The sequence below is a fragment of the Balaenoptera ricei genome, chromosome 7 (assembly GCF_028023285.1).
Source record: "Balaenoptera ricei isolate mBalRic1 chromosome 7, mBalRic1.hap2, whole genome shotgun sequence".
NCBI lineage: Eukaryota > Metazoa > Chordata > Mammalia > Artiodactyla > Balaenopteridae > Balaenoptera > Balaenoptera ricei.
This window is the reverse complement of record NC_082645.1, coordinates 57,997,397-58,018,940: the sequence shown is the minus strand read 5'-3', so window position 1 is coordinate 58,018,940 and position 21,544 is coordinate 57,997,397. Positions and strand designations below refer to the sequence as shown.

General features: G+C 41.3%; 1 protein-coding gene across 2 annotated transcripts; it reads right to left on the bottom strand.

Annotated features, from left to right (window-relative positions):
- Positions 1 to 815: 815 nt before the first annotated feature.
- Positions 816 to 21,305, bottom strand: DHRS9 (dehydrogenase/reductase 9). 2 transcript variants are annotated; one of them, XM_059927233.1, is made up of 5 exons: positions 21,249 to 21,305; positions 10,375 to 10,745; positions 8,862 to 9,120; positions 4,733 to 4,896; positions 816 to 1,653 (listed from the first exon to the last, which is right to left on the bottom strand). In XM_059927233.1, exons 2-5 carry the CDS (start codon positions 10,685 to 10,687, stop codon positions 1,430 to 1,432), a joined length of 960 nt encoding a protein of 319 aa, XP_059783216.1. In that variant the 5' UTR covers positions 10,688 to 10,745; positions 21,249 to 21,305; the 3' UTR covers positions 816 to 1,429. The 2 variants fall into 2 exon arrangements, with proteins under 2 accessions (XP_059783216.1, XP_059783215.1); XM_059927232.1 differs by lacking the exon at positions 21,249 to 21,305 and adding an exon at positions 13,151 to 13,269.
- Between the last annotated feature and the right edge of the window lie 239 nt (positions 21,306 to 21,544).

Below are 21,544 nucleotides of genomic sequence, written 5' to 3'. Positions count from 1 at the left end.
TTTTGACAGTTCAGGCTTTTTGTGTAAATATTCAGCCAACCTCTGTGAGTGATACTGGGCTGGGCGCTGGGGTTTGGGCAAGCATCCGTTTAGGTAACTGTTTGTTTTGGATGGGGGGTGGGTCCAGAGTCAACTCAATTTAGAACCATGGTATGAGCCAGGAGCAGACCTGCTCTCACTGTAACTGTAGGTGAAAGAGAGTCTTTGAATTTAGCTCTGTATTTTCATGGGGCTTCAGAGACCCCTCAAATATTGGATTTCCAACCATCTCAGATGTAATTGTATCAGATAGTCTATGTCTTGTTATATTTACAATAAACTAGAATAAACACACATGCTCTACATTTTTTCTTCTTTTGGAATGACTGGTTCCTCTGTTGTTACCATCTTTCCACAGAGAGTTGTTCGGGCATTAATGTTCACAGTGGCCTTGAAGAAGCTGTCCGTCCTCTGTAGTTCCCTCTAGGATAGGCAGGCTTGTGTTGGAATCTCCCTACCTCTACTTTTACACTTGTTTCTTTTTTTCAGTCCTCCTATTCCTTTTCTCCTTTTCCTTCCCTCCTACTTGTAGTCTTACCTAGTATTTTTCTGCTGCCCCTTAGCTTATACCAGTTCCATAATGCTTCATTACCCTTCCTTTTCTTGCCCCCATCAAAGCTCAAAGAACTGAGTTCTAATCCTTATTCTTAATCTTACTCTCAGCAAGATAACACACCTAATCCACTTATGAAAGTATTCTACTTATCTCTCAATGTTTTGGTAAGGGACAAATATTTAACATTCAAGAGTTACTTTTTTAAAAAAATTATTTATTTATTTATTTATTTATCTAGGGCTGTGTTGGGTCTTCGTTTCTGTGCGAGGGCTTTCTCTAGTTGCGACAAGCGGGGGCCACTCCTCATCTCGGTGCGCGGGCCTCTCACTATCGCGGCCTCTCTTGTTGTGGAGCACAGGCTCCAGACGCGCAGGCTCAGTAATTGTGGCTCACGGGCCCAGTTGCTCCACGGCATGTGGGATCTTCCCAGACCAGGGCTCGAACCCGTGTCCCCTGCATTGGCAGGCAGATTCTCAACCACTGTGCCACCAGGGAAGCCCCAGGAGTTACTTTTAAGTGCTGTGGACCAGAAGCATGGGGCAGGCAACGGGTGGAGATCATTTTGGATGGGAAAGCCTTCCCATTTTCCTTACATCGTACCAAGCAGGCAAAGCCTAAATGTTGGGCAGGTGTATACCTGCCCATCTTTTCAAATAAAATTTGAGAAGGGACCCTGGGACATCATCAGTGACGGTGGGATCTCTTCTTTTACCAAAAGAAGCATCATCTTAATGAGTCCAGGTTGGATTAGGTAAAGAATGAGATGGAGAAGGAGATGTGTCCTTGGAATCAGCCAATCTCATAGCCTGGGGCAGGCATTTGTGGTCAGCTGAGTCACACTGCCTTGGGATTAGCCAGCTCTACTTTCTGTTTCAACAATAAAAAGTCTTGCAAAACTGCTGGCATGTGAGACAGAGGAATCCAGAAAGTTTTGGCATCTTTTCCCGCAGCATAATGGGTTTTAGGGAAGAGACTTGTGAGAGCGTGGTCCATGCATTCCACCACCAGGGAAAGGTCCATGTTCACAAAGGATGTAGTGCCTTTCAGTTTGTCTAGACCTGTAAAAAGAGACAAAAGCACATTTGCTCTCTGGAAGAAGGGGAATAGGGGAGTGTGAGGCTAGGTTGCAAAGGGGAGGATGCAGTGAGGGAATTTATTTTGAATTTGCCATTATAACTGGGTCCCCTTGTGATGGGTTTCTATCTATTCCTCAGAAGAGGATGCAACAGTGATTTCTTTAGACCGCTGGCTCTCAAACTTGAGTGAGCAGCAGAATCTCCTAGAGGGCTTGTTAAAAACCAGGTCCCACCTCTAGTTTCTGACTCAGTGAGTGTGAAGTGGAGCCCAAGAATTTGCACTTCTATCAAGTTTCCAGGTGATGCTGATGGCGCTGGTCCACGGACCAAACTTTGAGAAGCGCTACTTTAAACCAATGTAGGAAAGATACTTCAGAAAGTCTCTGAGGCTTCTGAACCCAGGAAGTTAGTAGTTTGATTCCGAATTTGTTTTAAGGGAGTACTAAGTTTATAGGAAATGTGAGTGTGCACATGTGCTTGTGCCTGTGTGTGTGTACACTCATATAACATGTGCCTCTATAAGTCAGTGAATAAAGAGAGAATTCTCTCCCAAAGCCCTGACTCAGGAAGCTAAAGGTATCCTGGTTCTCAGGTAAATGAAGTGTTTGTGTAATGAGCTAAGGTACTTTTTTTTTTCTTTTTTAAATAAATTTATTTATTTATTTATTTTTGGCTGCATTGGGTCTTCGTTGCTGTGCATGGGCTTTCTCTATTTGCGGCGAGCGGGGGCTACTCTTTGTTGTGGTGCACGTGCTCTCATTGCGGCGGCTTCTCTTTTTGTGGAGCATGGGCTCTAGGGTTGTGAGCTTCAGTAGTTGCAGCATGCGGGCTCAGTAGCTGTGGCACACGGGCTCAGTAGTTGTGGCTTGCAGCTCTAGAGCGCAGCCTCGGTAGTTGTGGCTCACAGGCCTAGTTGCTCCGCAGCATGTGGGATCTTCCCAGGCCAGGGCTCAAGCCCATGTCCCCTGCACTGGCAGGCAGATTCTTAACCACTGCACCACCAGGGAAGTCCCAAGCTAAGATACCTTTAAAGAGGCAGGTATTTTATCAAGGGAGTGGTGATGGCTTGGAGCATTCCTCCTAAGCTCTTAAAATATACCTTGAGTTGTGTCTTCTCAAGGGAAAATCTATTGTGTTAAATCTTTCTTTCTACTTCAGGGCCAGTAGCCAAAAGTTGTTCAAAGAGTCTAATTGAGGCTAGCTCGTAAGTCTTAGTCAATTTTAAACTCCTACTACTCCACCTTGCGAAATGAAGCAAGGTGAGCTTAAATTTGTGGTCTACTTTGGAACTATGAGTTTGGCTGATCTTGAGGTCCTGGCTCAGAAAACTCTAATGAGCACCCAGGACAAAATAGGGCTCTAAGCCTTTGGGAATTCTGAGAAAAGACACCTGACCCAGGGGCCAAGTCAAAAATAATTTTGAGATGGAAGTTGATGATATATTCACAGGCACTTAGAAAGTATCAACGTCAACATCAAACAGGGAAAGCTCTTTTCAATGAGGGATTTTGTTTCCGAACTTACTTAGAACCTTCAGAGGCGGTACGTGAGTGAGAAACAGAGCATTTAATGGCAGTGGTTGTAACCCTACACATAGTGACATATCAGCACTGGGAGGCTTGTCAAACCAGATGTTCTAGTTGACCTATATGTATCTGTGTGTGTGTGTGTGTGTGTGCATGTGTGTGTGTGTGTGTGTGTGTGTGTGTGTATAGTGAGGTGGTTGGGGAAGTCAGTCAGTCTAAAAACCTCCCCAGGTGGGTCTGACTGGGCTCTTGGCTCCGCCTTGAAAACTCCTGGCCTTGAACCTTGCCACAGTTGGCTGTCTTACCAAGCCTGCTGATGAAGAGGTAAGATCACAGTTGGGGTTAGAGTGACACAAAATTAGGTGGGGCCCTGTTTGGCTCAAAGCAGGAGCTTAGTAAGTGTTCGAGGAATAGCAAGTAAACTAACAGGGCCAGGATGTTTGACGTGGAGGTGGGCCCCGGATACAGGAAGTTCCAGCAGTTCCTCAATGCCTCGTCCCTGTTGCCGTGCACGGCCTGAGAATAGATGGCGAAGTCAGGCTGTCTGCGTTTAGATCTAGCTCTTCCACTTACTAGCTGTGCCACTTTGGGCAAGTTACATCCCTGTGCCTCTGTTTCTATAAAATTCAGAGGGTTTGTTTGGGCATTTTGAATGAAAGAGTTTGTGTAAAGCACTTAGAATGGTGACAAGTACATAGTAAATGTTCACTATGTGTTAGTCATTGTTATCTAATCTTTATGATTATTCCTCTATCCCTGACTGAGTCTGACTTATGTTAGTTTTCCTTCCGTCTCCATCTCCCATGCATTCCTTCTCCAGAAGACTTCCACCCAAATAATTTCTTCCTGTTTAGGCCTTATTCAAACCTGACCTTTCCTATAAAGGCTTCTTAACCAGCAGTACTTTTTATCCTGTGCTGAATTTCTTGGCAATTAGAGAGCATACTATCTAGCACCCCTTCTGGGCTGTTGGGTTGTGTCTCAGAAGTAAGGGATCAAGTTTCTTGCATGTTGTACAGTCTCATCGTTCAGTCTCATCTGCTTACATTTTGTTGTCAACTAGATTGTAAGCTAGTTAAGGGTCAAAGTCTGAGTCTTTACATGTTGTAACCTCCATAAATCCTTGAACAATATTGAATGAGTGGTCGGTGATTACCAAAAAGAGGAGGTTTGGGTAGAGGTGAGGACCATGGGCTCCGGTCCAGGCACGGCCTGGGGGAGTTGTATAAACTTGGGTAGGACATTTCCCCTTTCCAAGCCTCTGCTCACTACTATAGTTCTTTTGAGGAATAAATGATATAATTTATAAGGCACTTAGTATAGAACTTGGCACTTAGTAAATGCTCAGTAAGTGTTTATAAACACTTGGAGGAGCAAGAGATGACACTGGAATTAATAAGGATCCCTGATCCATATTTGAGATCTCTATTGGTGTATTACCATGAGAAACTTATTTTTTCAATTATGTTTGAGTCTCCTTCAAGCTGTCTAGGACAATGAATACCAGAGGACCCTGGGTCCACCCAGAAACTCACTTTTTTCGATGTAGCCTTCTCCGTATTGTTGTTTGATGTCTGGAGACAGATGCTTCCAAATGGTGAGTCTTCTTTCGGTGGTCTTTACTGGATCTGACAAATCTGTTTTGAACAATCCTGGTTCAATGCATGCGACGTGCACATCAAAAGCTTTCATGTCCCGCCTGTGAAAAGAGCCCATAGAAGATGTTTAATCCAGGCTTACTTGGAGAATGTTTGCTTATGAATCTTTTCCTGGAATCATGGAATGGGGTGCATGGGAAAGAGCATCTTGTTCTACCCTCTCAGTTTGCAGATGAGGAAACTGAAGTTCAGGGTGGTGAAGTGAGGGCTGGTTTAGTGGCAGAACAGGAAAGGGATCTGGGTAGACCCACCCCCAGTGCAGTGTTCCCCCAAAAGATATTGTCTCATTAAGTTGACAAGCATTTGGGTTAGGGACAAGGTTCTTCTCAGTACTCAAACTACCTGATGGTGAAATCGACTAATGGCTGTCCTGGATGGTCAAGTTTACCTCTCCTCCAGGAATGTGAGGAGATTACAGCACAAATGAGGGGTGCTGAGGGATACAATATGACAATCCCTGACCTGAATAACCTGCTCCCTGTGCTGCTTGGCAAGCTCTTTCATCATGTCACCTTGGAAAACCAATAGTCTACTGGTTTACTGGGAGACATGGTTTTAAGGGAATATGGTGCCCCTTTCTTTAAAGCAAACCAAAGAATTACAAACGGTTTATGAATAATCGTTCCCTAAATTTAATTTCTATTTCTACCAGGAATATATAAGGAAGTAGTTATTCATTTTACAGAAGTCTTCACCATAACATTTTTCAAAGAACTCTGCCAGTGAACTTAAAATGTGGTTTATCTTAGGTTCTGCTTTCTAGAAACATACCTATTGTCTAGTTTGAAGTATATTTTACTAAAAATGCAAATTAGCTTGACATTGAAAGATTTTGAAATGTATATTGCTTGCATTAAAATTTAAAAGATTATTTTCCAACTTAATTGTATTTTTCTCACCTATCTTCTGATCCCCTTTGGATTTTGGAACTTAGCAGTGCCAAGGGGGTATTTGGGAAGCCTTGTCTCTCCACGTGCTCACGAAAATAACATATAATCTAGGGACAAATGACTTTAAGTCCACAACTAAGCTTACCAGGTAAGTAAAACCAGTATGAAGCCAGTATGCTTGCTGGGCAAATATAGCTTTAAAGAGCCCCAGCCTTCTTCCAATTGGACTGCTGCTCCTAATCCTCTTATAATATAGAAATTCTGTAGCTGCCACTGGAGTGTGGCCTGAATACACAGTAGCATCTCTAATACCAGCTCCAAGCCTTAGAAAGAAATAAACACCCTTATTGGTTAATTTCAAGCATGGTATAGTTGCATTGTAATCCTACAAGCCCATCAGTTGAAATCTCTTTTTAAAAGTGAGTAAATCCCTAAGTATACTAAAATTTTATTAGGATACTGTTGCTGAAATCACAGAACTAAAGGGCAACCAAAGAGACTAATGGAGGTTCCCCATGACCTTGCTAATCAAAGTGTGATCCCTGAATCATGGGCAGTACTTGGGTACTTCTTAGAAGTGCAGAAACTCAGGACCCACCTGAGACCCACTGAATCAGAATCTGCATTTTGACAAAATCCTCTGGCGATTTACTGTTTGAGAAGTGTTGTTCTAATGCTATTTATTGTGTTTATTTCCTGGGAGAATCAAACCAGGCAACCAGATTAAATGGCAGAATGGAGTTGCTCTGTCTTTATTAGTCTCCATGGAATAATCTGACCTTTTACTGGTAAGCTAAGCCTAGATCCATGGTTTAGATTACAAACTCTAACATGTGCTTTCAACACATGCTGGTTGAATAAATAGATGTATAAATCGAAGAAAAGGCTGTATCTAATTTGTCTTCTCTCTTCCCTAAGGCACACTCTGCTGGATACCCTCCTCTAGTCCCCTCCACCCTTCTTCCTGCACTACATTCTGGGATTTTGCCTTCTGTTGGGTACAGTCAGTTGGGAGTACTGGTGGCAGATCAGAGGGAGCGATGAGAAGAGGGTGAGCTAGTTATTCCTCCTGCGGTGTGGACACTGGTTGGTTTCATCCCTCACCTGAAGGTGATAGCCTCTATGTATCCAGGTTCTGGAGACAGCCCTGTCTCCTTGTCCCTTCAGTCCTGTGGACAGATATACCCCTGGTGGCATTAACTCCTAGAAACTACACTACCTTTTGAGATTTCCCTACATGGCTCCCATGTCTGCAAACAGTCCTTTCAGTAAATCTCCTCCATTGACCCGATTTTAATGTGCCTCCATTTCCCGTGAGAACCTTAACTGATATAACCATTTGCAGTTTGGAGGCTTTGAACTGACAGTCACAGGTTCTGGTTTCAGGTAAGATGCATTAAGCACACACACTCCTGTCTCTCCCATTGAAAGCAGCTACAATACCTGGACAGAATGCATGGAGCAGCTATTTAAAAACTCTGAAAAGCAAATGTTAGTAGGCAAAGTAGGGAAGAAGAGTAGATTTTGAAATACCACTGAACCAAACATGGGTTTCCTATATTTCTGCTGCTCTAGATCCCTGGTCTGGACTCAAATCAACCTCAAAACTCAGAAGTAGAAGGAAAGAATTCCAGGAGAGACCCAATTCATAAACAGAGAGAACTCCAGGAGAAGCCCATTGTTCTGGCTTGAGGAGTTGGCGTTGGGGATCCTAATGCTCAGAGAGAGTGGGGAATCCTCTTCCTTCCTTCTTTCCTTCTTTCCTCCCTCCCTCTTTCTTCTTCTTTCCCTCCTTCCCTTCCATCCTTCCTCCCTCCCTCGCTCTTTCTTCCTTTCTTTCTTTCCTCCTTCCTTCCTTTCATTCCTCTCTTCCTTCCTTCCCCTTCCTTCTTTCTTTCTTTCTTTCTTTCTTTCTTTCTTTCTTTCTTTCTTTCTTTATTTCTTTCTCTTCCTTTCTGAAGAAAGGAAGAGGGAGGGAGGGAGAGAGAGAGAAAGAGAGAGAAAGAAAGAAAGCTTTCAGAAAAGAAAGAAAAGATAAAGAAGAACCAAATGAAAATTTTACCCTTGAAAAATACAATAATCAAAATAAAATATTTACTGGCTGGACTCATTAGTAAAATGGAGAAGATGAAGGAAAAGCAATGAATTTGAAGACAGATCGTTAGAAATTACCTAATCTGAACAGCAAAGAGAAAAATAATTGAAAAAGTGAACAGAAACATAGGGATCTGTGGGACAAAACCAGAAGGTCTAACATTTGTGTTAGAATCCTAGGAGGAGGAATAGTGGATTGTAGGGAAAAAAAAGTTTGGAGAAACAATGGCTGAAAACTCCCCAAATCTGTCAAAAGGTATAAACCTAGAGATTCAAGAAGCCCAGTGAACCTCAGACATCATAAACCCAAAGAAATTCATGTCTGCGCACACTGAGTTGGGGGACTTTGTTTGTTAAATTGGTCATCTTATGGTTTTATGCTCTAGGATTCTCTGATAGCACACAGCAAAAAGATGTGGTCAATGCTTTCTGGTGGTAGCAGAATCTTCACCTCTGATTAGCAAGCTCCTACTCTGAGTTTCGTTTGGAAATGGAAGCATCAGAGGAAAGCTGTCTTTCTTGTCCTTGGGGTGGGGGTGGGGAGGTTACCATCCATTCAGATATAGTGTGTGAGGTTTGAGTCCAGAACTTGCAACAAGAGGAAATAAAATGCTGCATAGCTGAGTCATTATTTACCAGATAATTTTCTACTGAGGGTTTAAATAAAATGCTACTGTTGTGTCTGCAGCTGTCAGTAACACCAACAGAGAGACCTGATTTAGCTTCTCTCTGTGATTCCCCGTTAAATAAGCTGATCTGTTGAATATAAATTTGCCACCACTATCCACGTCATGCACTAATGCAAAAAGGAAAAAAGACTTTGGCAGAATTATGTTCAAATCTCAATTCTACCACTTGACAGCTGGGTGACCTTGGGCAAGTCACTTCATCTCTCTTAGTTACAGTGGTATCATCTATAAATTGGGAATAGCATAAAGCACCAAATATAGTGTCTGGTACATAATAAATGTTCAGTGAATGTTAGCACCTATTATTTTCTAATATGCCCAACTTTGCTTTACCTTAAGCTGTCATTGAAGGCTTCTATTGCATATTTGGATGGAGCATAGCCCCCTCCACTGAATGCAATCCGACCCCCAATGCTGGAGACGTTGATAACCCTCCCTCGAGCTTTTTTGACCAAGGGAAGCATGTTTAACGTGACACTGATGAGTCCAAACAGGTTCACTTCAATAGGTTCTCTGTAGTCTTCCACTGTCAGCCAGTCGGTGGGCGCCAGCACGCCGAGAACACCAGCGTTGTTGATCAGACCCCAGAGGCCTAGAACAGAGAGGAAGGGAAGGAGGTGTGATAGAAGGTGGCATCATATGGGCATCCTTGATGGAAATACAGCCCTTGCTTTACCTGATGGTGCCACTTCCTCCTTCTAGACATACTCCTTCCTGCTTTGAAATACTTTGCAGTCTTGGGAAGTGAGAGCACAGAGGGTGGGAGGCTAAACTGAAATGGCTGAAGTTCTGTGACTGGAAGCCAATCTCACAATTCTTCTGTTTCTGCTTCAGAATGTCAAACACTGATACTGTCTGAGTGAGACTTTTTGCTTTTTAATCTCAGATGTGAGTAAATTGGTCTATTTTTCCTACCGTGCTAGCTTTTTAATCTCAGATGTGAGTAAATTGGTCTATTTTTCCTACCGTGCTAGATGGCAAAGCCAGAGAATATTTATAAACAGTTCTTTATAGACAAAGAACAACATTGATCTATTTCACAGATATTTTTGGCGAAAATCCAGTCACTCACTTGGCTTATTTTATGGTGGGGAACATTTAATATTGTTAAAGGTGTTTGGAATTCAAGCATTACAAAATAACTGGAGGCTCATCAAACCATTGTTTTTGAAAGTTGCAGAGTCTCAACTGTATGATGAAGATGTGATAGAGAAAAATCACATACATTTGTTTTTTCCTTTGTGGACTCAGATATCTTCATTCATGAGAATATTTCAAACTTGATCCAAGCCAATAAAAGTATTCTAGTTCAGAATGCTGCCATCTTTGCAGAATCTAAGGCAGAATGAGGTCCAGTGACTCACTACTCTATCATGACTATCTAAGGCACCTTTGCTCAGATCCTCAGACCATTTTCTTCCTTTCCCAGTGAAAATGTGTGAGCTCTGGAACCATTTTGTAGTGAGAAGTGGGTCCCAATCCAGATGACAATTTGGAGATTGCCCCCATGATCTCCTGCAGCTTTTAGCCCCAAGTTCTTTGCTGTGCAGGGGGCTAGAGTAGCACTTCACAGGAAAAGACCAGGAAAAGTCAATACCTCCATCTCAGTTCTAAATTCATCCACTGGGACTTAGGATAACGTGGGCTGTGTCTCTCATGCACGTAGAGAGCTTGCAACTTAGAACTACTCAGGAGTTATTCTAAAATTTCTCCAATCTTCTCCAGTACACAGCTGGTATTTAGGAAACATTTTTTTGGAGAAACTATTTAAAATCAGAACACATTTTATTTAGCTTTGGTAACTTCTCAACACTCCCTCCATTCTTTCCATCCCCACATCACTCACCTTTCTTCCCCGCTTGGTTTTTCACCCACTGGGCTGTCCTCTTAACACTTTCTGGGTCAGTTACATCCAGAAGCACAGTATGAAGCCTCTCTGAGGTTTCTTCCTTTAAAGCTGTTGATCCTGATTCGGTCAGACAGGCAGCAATTACACGAAATCCTTTTTTATCAAAAGTTCTGGCTGCCAAGTTTCCAAAGCCAGTGTCACACCCAGTGATGAAAATGTACTTATCAGTGATGTCTGTGATCTTTAGCTGTCCTTTATAATTCCATAGAAAACCACAAAGGGTCAGGAGGGCTAACACCCAAAAGAGCATTTTCCCCCTGTGTATGACAGAGCCACTTCTTTCTTGAACAGTAAAAGAAGATATCGTCCTGAGTGTTCAAAATTAGAAAGAAAATTCAAATTAGAACCATTAAGGCATTATAACCCAGGAGTGATGAACTTAAGATATCTTAATGCATTTGAGTGGATAAATAGATAGTTAAAAATACAATAACACTTATTTGTTTGGGAAGATGGCCATTTAAGTGCTAAAACTCTCCTCTAAAGTAATGCAAAAACTAACCAAGTAGTAGAAAAAGTAATGGCAAAGTTGACACAGGTCATTGGGTTGATAAGCCATTTATTTCCTGCACATATATACAAATATTTCTTTCCTTAATAAGGAATACAAGCATACATACAGATAGAATGGTACACACACACACTCATGTGCACACATACACACAATTTTATTTCTATTGCTTTACAAGGAACAGATTATTTCAGATAAAAAATAGTGTTATATATCTTCACTTATCATGGAAAATTTGGGCTCTGCTTTCATCTTTTTTTCCTGCCAAAAGATCTATAGCTAAAGAAAGAAAAAAAGAGTAAAAGAATTATTAACTGATAAACATGTCAGAGGTAAATGGTAGGTTTGTGCAAACTAGTTGATTCTTGTGATATAGCTGTGACTATTTCTAAAGCAGTCAGGTTTTTAGACTATCGTGGCGTAAAAATTTGGTATAGTTTCTCCAAATCTTCCCTCTGTAGGAGTTATTCATTTGTTGCAAATCATGTCCATGTAGCAGGATTTCCCTTTCTCAAATATATAAATACATTAAAAATATATAATTTTGGGGGGTGGGGTGGTGTAACCAACTCTTGCAAAATTTCATATTTAGACATTTTAAGGAAATTTCATGTTTATACACTCAATTAGGATAGTGTTTTGTTCAAGTCCTGGTCTTGATAAATAATTGTCGAATAACTAAACGTTGACTATATTCCCTGAATGGCTTCTGTAGCCTTTACTGCAATCTGAACTCCCAAGAGAATTATGTGAAAAATGCAAATACTCATGGGGTTTAATATGCCCTAGAGCGGAGAGTGGAAATTTTCTGTGTTGTGTTTGGCCGATGGCAGGCATAAGGTGAGCAACAGTAAAACAATGGCTTACATTTACGAAGCATTATGCACTGCACTTTTACATGTAGGTCTCATTTGATCCTCTTAACAGCCTTCTCGGTTAGAGAGGGCACATTACCTGCCTCATTTTATAGGAGAATTAATATGCCAGTTAATATGTGTAAAAGGAATGATGAAATTAGCAAATCATCATTTGGCAACTGACATAGTGACAATTGTTCCAGGCAATTTTACACTAGTGGGTGAAATTCTGACGAGAAACAATAACCATAGAATCTCAAAGAATCTCTGCATAAGATTTGTACTAATTAAAAAGAGAGCAATAGTAATTTCACAGTGGAGAAATCTGACAGATACCACTTTAACCAAGTGATAAAAATGAAAACTACTAGTTATGGGACAAACCAACATCATGTCCCTCCTGGTTTAGCCACTGAGAAGGACACAGCAGCACTTCTGTGCATAACTGAAAGCTAATTATGCATAAGGCACATCTTTCAATTCTACACAATGTATGGCCTGTACTCTTCAAAAATGTCAAAGGCATGAATGAAGGAAAAGAAGGACTGAAGACTGTTCCTGATTAATGGAGACTAAATAGAAGTGACAACCCCATGCAACTTGTGATCCTGCACCAGAAAATCATTTTTTTCTTTTGTCAAAAAGAACGTTTTTAGGTTGACAAGTGAAATTTGAGTAAGCTCTGTAGATCTGATAAATAATACTGCATGAATATCAATTTCTCAATTTTGATAATTTACTATGATCATGTAGAAAATGTCCTGCTTTTTAGGAAATACACACAGAAGTATTTAAAGATTAAGTAGTACCATGTCTTCAACTTACTCTCAGTTTAGGAAATAATAAGAATATGTATATAAACAAATATATTAAGAACACATATGTTCTCTAACGAGAGAATAAGAGTGTAAATGTGGTACAATGTCAATATCTGGGGATTCTGGGTTGTACTATTCTTTCAACTTTTCCATAAGTTTGAAATTAATTCAAAACAAAAAAGTTAAAAATTTGGCAAAGGAAAAGAAAACTTTTTTTTTTTTTTTCTGAGAAAAGTGTTCGACGGCTTTGAGTTCCATGCACAGAATAGGTAAGAACTATTTCATACCCAGGACTTCAGAATCTAGTGACCTTGGACACTGAGTTTTCTGCGTTCTACTCTTTGGCGAGTTCACCTTCATAACCACTGGAGAAAAACAAAAACTCAAACCAAAGCAGTCAGTCAGACTCCCTCTTCTCTCCTCATCTTCTCTACCCGCCGCTCAACCTCCTCCTTCCCTAGCCAAACCAATTCTTCCTTGATAACAAGCAAACAGAGAGGAGGTTTAGTTGTTAGGGATGGGCTCACGTTCAAATGTGTTGTCCTCACTAGTTACCCCTCTGCGCTGAGAGTCGTTTCAGATGCTGGTGTCCCCAGCCTGCAGCCCGAATCTGAGGACAGCAAACCTTGACCTAGAGTTTTGCAAAGCCTGTCCTTTCCCCAAAGATTATCATCCAAAAATACTGGTCTTTTTCAGTTCCTAAGGTTCACGTTCCTCTAGGTCATTGGACCAAGTCAGCCACAAACCAAAACATACCTTTGTCCTCTAATAGTATTTTAGCCAAGATGCCACCTCTGAGTAACAGCCTGGGTTGGTCAGAGTCGTTGGGAACATGACCTGTACACAGAAGCTGATTGATGGCAGATTGGTTCATTGACCACCGAGAAGTAAATGAGTAACAGCAACTAATAGGTCTGCTTCAACCTTAGTCTGCCAGGTGTGGTCACCTCCACATAGTTCTCTGGTGACAGAAATTCAGTGACTCAGGACACTGACTTTAGTTGCTTGGGTTGTTTGCTTATCTGTTGTGTTTTCCAATTTATCTCACACAAACTGCTTGGTAGGGGTACAAATCCCTTGGCAAGAAGCACCTAGGTCTGCAATAGTCCTTCTAGCACCCAGGGGCTGTGAGCCTCTTGACTCGTCAAGGACAAGAACCAAGTAAGAGAAAGCAGATCTGCAGCCCCTTCAGTGCAATGCAAAAGGATGGGTGCAATTCTGAATATAAGTCCTCTGAACTGGTCATGGAAATTTTTGTTAAGCCAAGATAAAATTTGGAAAAGCAAGGACCAAGGTCACACACACACACACACACACACACACACACACACACACGACAATTAGAGCAGGGCTTAGGAGCCTAGGCCTCGGAATCAGGCCGGTAAAGTTTCAGTCTCAGTTCCTCTACCATCAGAAGGCCTTTGGGTAAATTACTTTTATTATCTTCACCTCCATTTTTCTATCTGTAATATGGAGATAATAACTTCTACCTTGAACAGTACTTGGTGAAATAAAGTGACTAGGCGTGCTACACAGGAAGAACCTTGTCGTATGGCAGGATCAATCACTTTCACTTTGTGAGGGGGCTGCTGTATGCATTGCCCATATCTTGGGTTGGGTTCTCAACCTCAGTACTTCTGCAATTTTGGGTCAGATAATTCTTTGTTGTGGGTTTGTCCTGTGTATTACAGGATGTTTAGCAGCACCCCTGGCCTCTATCGTCTAGATGCCAGTAGACCCCCTCCCCAGTTGTGACAACCAAAAGTGTCTCCAGACATTGCCAGATGGCCCCTGGGGATAAAAGCACTCCCATTTGAGAACCACTGGTCTAGCACTGCCTTGTCTTGGGGGCGCAGAACTGTACAGCATCAGAACTACTTTTCTGGAAACTCAGTCGTTGGTTCCTCGGTAATGCCACATTGATAAGAGTTCATATTATTTTATGGTCTTACCAGAAAAGTTTTGTTATTTATAAATATTATTCATACCCTGCTGCTGTAAGCATCAATTTCTATGTTTTAAAAAAAATAATTGCCTTTTTGTCATCAGGAGGATAGGAGGCAGTGAACGAAGCCAAGTTTATGTGTGATACAATTTGTGAATTTAGAAATTACCAAATGAGCACTCACAGCTTTTATGAGGCCTAAATTCTGGCTGAGCCTTTTGAGTTTGGACCTCTCGGGACTCCTTTGGGGCACCTTTCAGATGGGTGGCCTGCTGACTACAGAATTCAGAGGATGCTCCCAGAAAGCCATGGTCCTTGGGATTCCCAGTTGACCAAGTCAGGTAGAAATGATAATAACTCTATGATTTATTGAGTATTACCACATTTTAGGTGCTCTGCTAGGATCTAGAAATATTTTTCTCATTCAAACCTTACAGTAAAATTATCTGTATTTTATAGATGAGGAAACAAATTCAGAAATGCATGTTAATTGGCTCAAGATAGAATTGTGCTGTTCTGGGGATTGCTATGCAGGCCACTCAATCCCAGCACCCACGCTTTAATCCTCTGCTCCACGGCTACCTGGATTCCCACGCAACTCTGGGCTATGTGTACACTTCTCTACACCACCTGTGCGTCGTGTGATAGTTGGTATGAAGCAAGTAAATGTAGAAGGAAAGAAGGAGGAGAGGGAGAGAAGGAAGTTTCCACTTGAACACCAGGGTTCTAGTGATAATTGGGTTAGTCGTTGAGCCCTCTAAATCATCAGGGCATCATCAACATCATCATCATTATGATCGTCTTACAGTCACACTTCCAATTTAGATAACTTTAAACATTTTTGAAAAGTGTTCAAATAAAATTTATCTCATTAAATTGTCAAAATAGGGGCTTCCCTGGTGGTGCAGTGGTTGAGAGTCCGCCTGCCAATGCAGGGGACACGGGTTCGAGCCCTGGTCTGGGAAGATCCCACATGCCGTGGAGCAACTGGGACCGTGAGCCACAACTACTGAGCCTGCGTGTCTGGAGCCTGTGCTCCGCAACAAGAGAGGCCACGATAGTGAGAAGCCCGCGCACCGCGATGAAGAGTGGCCCCCACTTGCCACAACTAGAGAAAGCCCTCGCACAGAAACGAAGACCCAACACAGCCAAAAATAAATAAATAAGAAAGAAAGAAAGAAAGAAAGAAAGAAAGAAAAGATGACTACTATCTTAAAAAAAAAAAATTGTCAAAATACTTCTGTGAGCTAAGTAGGGTAGATGTCATACATAAGGTCATTTGCCAGAGAGTGGCTAGATCTAAAATTTTGATCTCAATTCCTAAACTGTGTAAAAAGAGAAGTAGAAATAGAAAGAGATGAACACATTATCAGTCAACAGGAAAAATGAAAATACATTATCAGAATTCTCCACCATGCCACAAAGCCTCAAAAGGAACTAAGAAAGGAGAACTAATTTTCTCTTTCATCTGCATGTGAAGGGCTGAAGAGTAACTGCTTGGCTGCAGCTATAGGAAAATATTGCAACTCGATTGCTGACCTTGCCCACTTCTGCTTCTTTTAATTTTCTCTTTCTGGGTTTCTTTTCCTAGTAAAATATCTAAAATAAGATCCTTTGATTTCACTTCTCTTAGTCATCTTCCTCTGCCCTTTAAAAATAAACGACAGTTTAAAAGAAACAAAACGGGGCTTCCCTGGTGGCGCAGTGGTTGAGAATCTGCCTGCCAATGCAGGGGACACGGGTTCGAGCCCTGGTCTGGGAAGATCCCACATGCCGGGGAGCAACTGGGCCCGTGAGCCACAACTACTGAGCCTGCACGTCTGGAGCCTGTGCTCCGCAACAAGAGAGGCCGCGATAGTGAGCGGCCCGTGCACCGCAATGAAGAGTGGCCCCCGCTCCCCACAACTAGAGAAAGCCCTCACACAGAAATGAAGACCCAACACAGCTAAAATAAATAAATAAATAAATTTAAAAGAAACAAAACGGAAAATAATGTCCTAACGTTTCAATGTCATTGCAAGGTATACTTTTTATAACAAATGTAGAATTCTTTCCATACAACTTGGTTTTATTTCCACAGAACTTCACAAAAGACTTTGTTTTAGAAAGCAATACTGAGACTGGTCAATCACACTGATTGTTAAGGGATTTGTAGAATCTTTATTTTTTTTCAATTTGTTGCAATCATGGCCTGAGTTGAATCAACAACTAAGTTTTTATCAAAATACATCAAAGCGAGAACATTTAGCAATTGTTTTCTAAAATATTTTCTTCCGGAGGTTCTCTTGCACAAGCTTTCTTAGTGTTGACAGCAGTCTGACTGGACGTGTATGTCCTTTGTACGTTTAAATATTGTAAACCTGGTTAACTGACACCAAATTCCTTTTTATTTTTACCTTTTCAGTGAATCAAGAAATTCTGTCACTATTTAACCTAACTGGCCTTTCTGAGATTTCTGTGGCACTTTTCTTTAAGAAAAATGACACTTGCGCCTAATGACACAAACTAATTCATATGACTAATGAATGATGTTCCTGTGAAAAAAATGTTCAAGTTGGGCACCCAGAAATCTAAAAAAATTTTTAAAATGAAGCTGAGGGACCTAACCTGAAATAGCCTTACATTAGGCAACTAACGCTCCTTTGAGGGTCTGATTAAAATGATAATGATTATGATGTCCCTGGTAATATGGTTGAGATGGTATTCATCCTTGTAAGTTCCCTTGCTCAGTGGGATGGAGAAGCTCCTCCACCAGTTATGTACCCCTTGAATCCTGCTTCCTGCAGGAGGGAGGCGGCCCACAGTGCCCAGTGTGCCCTGTGGAGTGGGACATTGAGGTATGAAGAGGGCTATGCCTCTTTGCAGACTCATTCAGTCTCCTGGCAGAGGTGTGCCAGGCCCCTCTTTTGTAGGGAAGACCTGATGAATTTATGTTTTGCATTCTTTCGTTCTAAGGAAAAAAGTATCTCTTTCCTTTGCTTCCTCTCAAAACTTTTAAATTATAATTGATAAAAACATCCATAAAAATAAATAAATTAATTAATATTTCCAGTCCCTCCTAGGTTTATTATTTTGCCTGACAGTATGCTTCCTGACAGTACTGGCAGGTTAAGAATTGTTGTTAAAGCCATGGTTACCTTATTTATGTTGCTGAATAAAAGTTGCTAATTGGAAGACATTGTATATTGTATTTTATTATAGCTTAGTTACAAAGCTTCAAGGAAAGCTTAGAATACAGAGAGAATGTTATGTAGAGATGCAGAAAGTGTGTTCAGATCTTCAGTATATTTCTTTCAGTCTCAGTTATCTTTGAGCAGAAGCAGCGTTTTTAAAGACAGTACCTTGAGAAAGTGACATGCCTTATAAGGGTTTTAAAACCAATTCCCATTTTCTCCATTTGATATGTATGAGATAATCATTTTTCCTTGCATTTAAATATTGAACTTTGTCCTAAAAATTGGGCATACTTTTCGAATGTCTAAAGTACAACAAAGATGATACAACATTTAATTTGCATTTTATGCAGTATCTAGCCAAGGATTTTTTTTAGAGCACTTACTAAGCTAAATAAAACATAATCCTTACCCTGGAGCTAATAGTGTAGCAGGACATTTCAGAACTATTTGTACAACCCTGAATAGAATTTTAATTTAAAAGTGTGTTTTCTTTAAACTTTTTCCCCAGCTGCTAAAAGTCAACCCGCTGAGAGAGAGAGAGAGAGAGAGAGAGAGACACACACACACCACAGTACCGTTTGCATCATAAAGCCTTTAGCAAGGGCTGTCCTTGAAGCCACTAAACTGACTTTCTCCCTTTCTCATTGTATGTTGGGAGTTTCAGGTAAAATCCCAACCTGAATCATAAAATGGAGAGTAAATATACGAAGTAGGTTTATTATTGTCATCCCAGTGTCCAGGAATCAAATGTGCGTTGAGGAATTTCGCTGCTTCCTTCTGGACTAGACAACATCTTTCTCACTCAGCTACCGTGTGTGTGTATATTTGCCTAAATTGACATCTGAAAATATTGGTAAAGCAGGTAGACAAACAGACCTGACCTGCAGTTGGTAGCAAATCTGTTGTTCCAATCAGAAACTCAGCTAAGATTCCCACTCTTTTTGGAGCCTCTTCCCACTCCAGTTTGCAATTAATTATAAGATTCACAGATGGTGTCAAATAGGCGCAGAGAGATGAACTAGATGTAAATGTAATTGTAACTCTAGGGTGCTAAAGAACATTCAAAGAGAAACCTGGGGAAGTTCAAGGCAAGGTCTCGAGGGACACTGAGATCATTTCTGTGGTGAGATGGACCCAGTGCCCGTTACAGCCTCCTAACATATCTTTTTTTTTTTTTTTTTTTTATAGCAACCGTTGACTGCAGCATGAAAGACAACTTGATTCATTTTGTAAGACAAAACAGTTTGAAGACTGACATGAGAAATGAAGGAATAAATGACAGAACTCCATCATCGGTTACCTTGTTTAAGATGAACGGGGACACAGAAGCTGGTGTGGACTGCTTGTGATCTGCCCGATCTGCCCGCTGTGCTGGGGAAAGAAGGGTTGTGTCACCCTGACGTTGAAGATCCTCTTAAGGTGGAGGTGCCTGGGCTCCTGTCAGACTCAAAGTACTTAAATGTGTGAGGAGTCCTCAGGTTCCCTCCTCGCTCTGTGAGTCACCCTCACTGTGACTTGGGGTGATGACTAAATCTCTCTTCTGCAGTTGAAGGAAGCCAAGAAGTTGTGGGTCATGTGTTTCCAAAGGAATCAGCAGTATTTTTAGTAAATGAAAGGTAGTTACTTTTAGAAGGGACTTACAAATGATCAATAACACCACTTTCACTGTGAGTACTGAAATAATTAACATGGAGACATTCTGTAAATTGCCCAGTGCATGGTGTTAATTATTTAATTTTGGAATTATGATTATTGTTCATGATCTCTAGTTATTTTTTTCCTCCCTGTTAACACGCCTTTGCTGATTTAGTACTCCCTCCCTCTTAAGAGTGTAGGTAGGGGAAATCAGTCTCTGATTATTTGTTTTTACCACTTTTTTTCTTGTTGTTGTTATACATTGGAGAGCAAGGCGATCAAAACATTTTAAGGAAACGAGAGGGTGGGCTTATTTATAAGTCTTAATTTGTGTTTTAAGGTATGACAAGGAGATATTATTGAAGTGGTCTCTAGAACTGAGACCACTGGGAAGAGGAAAGGACGCCCCCTCCCTGCCCAGAGTTGGTCTGTTTTAGGGTCATCACAATTGACCTGGCATATCCTGGGATGCAACGGAAAGTACCGAGGCTGCAGGTGCTAATATATACACCAGCCCCACCCCTCCCCAAGCCTGTCACCTTCGCCCTAGGCACTCAAGCTGGTACAAACGCCACTGATTGTTTAGTTTCAGTCTCCTTATATACTGATTTATTGTTATACGTCTCAGATTTCCCAGGCTTCTGTGTCCCTTCTTTGAAAAACGCAGTTTCTTATGGTTGAGCTGAGGTGAGTGGACGAATGAACATATCTGTCTAGGTAGAGTCTAGACAACTGCCATCACTCTTTAAATTACACAGGGATCTTTTCTTCTCCAAAAGAACAAAACACCAAAACTGAAATTTACTCAGGTAAAGATATAGTGTGTCCAAAATGTCCACATATAGTTTTTCCCCTTTGACATTTCACATGTCAGAGTAAGGCTTAAATAGAAATCTTCTTTGAGAGATAATACATTGACTTACATCCTCATGAAGACAGGTATAAATGTTTACTGTCTGACCCTTCCTGCAAGCAAGTTACTGTCACTGAGAGGTGGAGAGAGCCACAGACACCTGGGTGGTCATGGGGTAGAGATGGGAAAAGGGCCAAGAAAAGGCTGTAACATCAGTAGGTTTTGCTGACTCAGCAATCGTGTTTGGTGCCGTTTTAAAATTTTCCCAAATAGACTTTTTAAAAAATCAGATGTTTTGACTGATCTGCATGTTGAGAACCAGAATTCTTGCCATGTGTCTGGATCCCTCAATTCCAGTGGACCCAGTTTAGGAGTTCAGCTTCAGTAGCCCTGACACCAGGGTTGGAACACTTGCTTCCTTTGCCAAATGATCCCATCTAGGTGTTCAGTTAATGAAATCATTTGTCAGCAGCGCCTTATCTGGACTGTTAACGTATCTGCATTCAAATTCACTTCTTAAGTGCTAAACTTTCTTTCATTCCCATTCCTTAATAAGGCAACATATGAAAGTGTTTCTTTGTTCAGAACTCTCCCTACATTAGACTTCTGGTCATCAAAGGTGATGTAAAAAATCCAGAATGAAATTGCCATTCCGTTTTCTTCCTAGTTCCCTTTTAAAACAGAGATTGTATTGTGAATTTCATTCAAATATAAATTTCGATGTTGATACTTGGGCTGTAATTATATAGGGGTAAGTCTAGATACTGCCATAGAAAAAACACTAAACATATGACTCTCCTTTTTCTTCTAAGTGTGTATGTCCCCCATATTTCCCTCTGATTTCTGCCCAAGGATGCCTTCTCCACTCTTTTCCAGACACCAAAACACAAGGAGAATATCCAGATCCAACACTGTCTCAGAGGACATACATCAGGCTCCTCGTCATGGCATTCTGCTGGGGTGGTCCAAGCCACAGGTATTCCTAAAATGGGAGTCAAATGGAAAAAAGCACGTACCCCAGCACTGCAGGCTGTAGGGGATCCAATTCCTGGAGTATGGCTGGTGTCACTCTTGTAAGGGTTGCCAGAGAGAAAAGACTGTTTATGGAGTTTGCGTGTTGACTTCCTCCTTCCTGGCATAATAATATAGTCCTCTCTCCAAGGTCGCTCTCAGTGGAGCGCGTTTCTCTGAATAACCATGAATTGGATTTATGGCTTCCTAGTAAAAACAGTACAGGTTGTAATCTCTACCTCCTTCCTTTGTCAACAGGCAGCTCTCTTACTTCCACTATAAAGGTTCCCCTGACTACACC

Excerpts from the sequence above, each read along its gene's own strand:
- DHRS9 (XM_059927233.1), bottom strand. The coding sequence starts at position 10,687 with ATGCTCTTTTGGGTGTTAGCCCTCCTGACCCTTTGTGGTTTTCTATGG. Across the intron at positions 4,897-8,861 it reads GCCTTCAATGACAGCTTAAG|GCGGGACATGAAAGCTTTTG; the intron begins GTAAAGCAAAGT and ends CTCTTTTCACAG. Across the intron at positions 1,654-4,732 it reads AGAAGGCTACATCGAAAAAA|GTCTAGACAAACTGAAAGGC; the intron begins GTGAGTTTCTGG and ends CTCTTTTTACAG.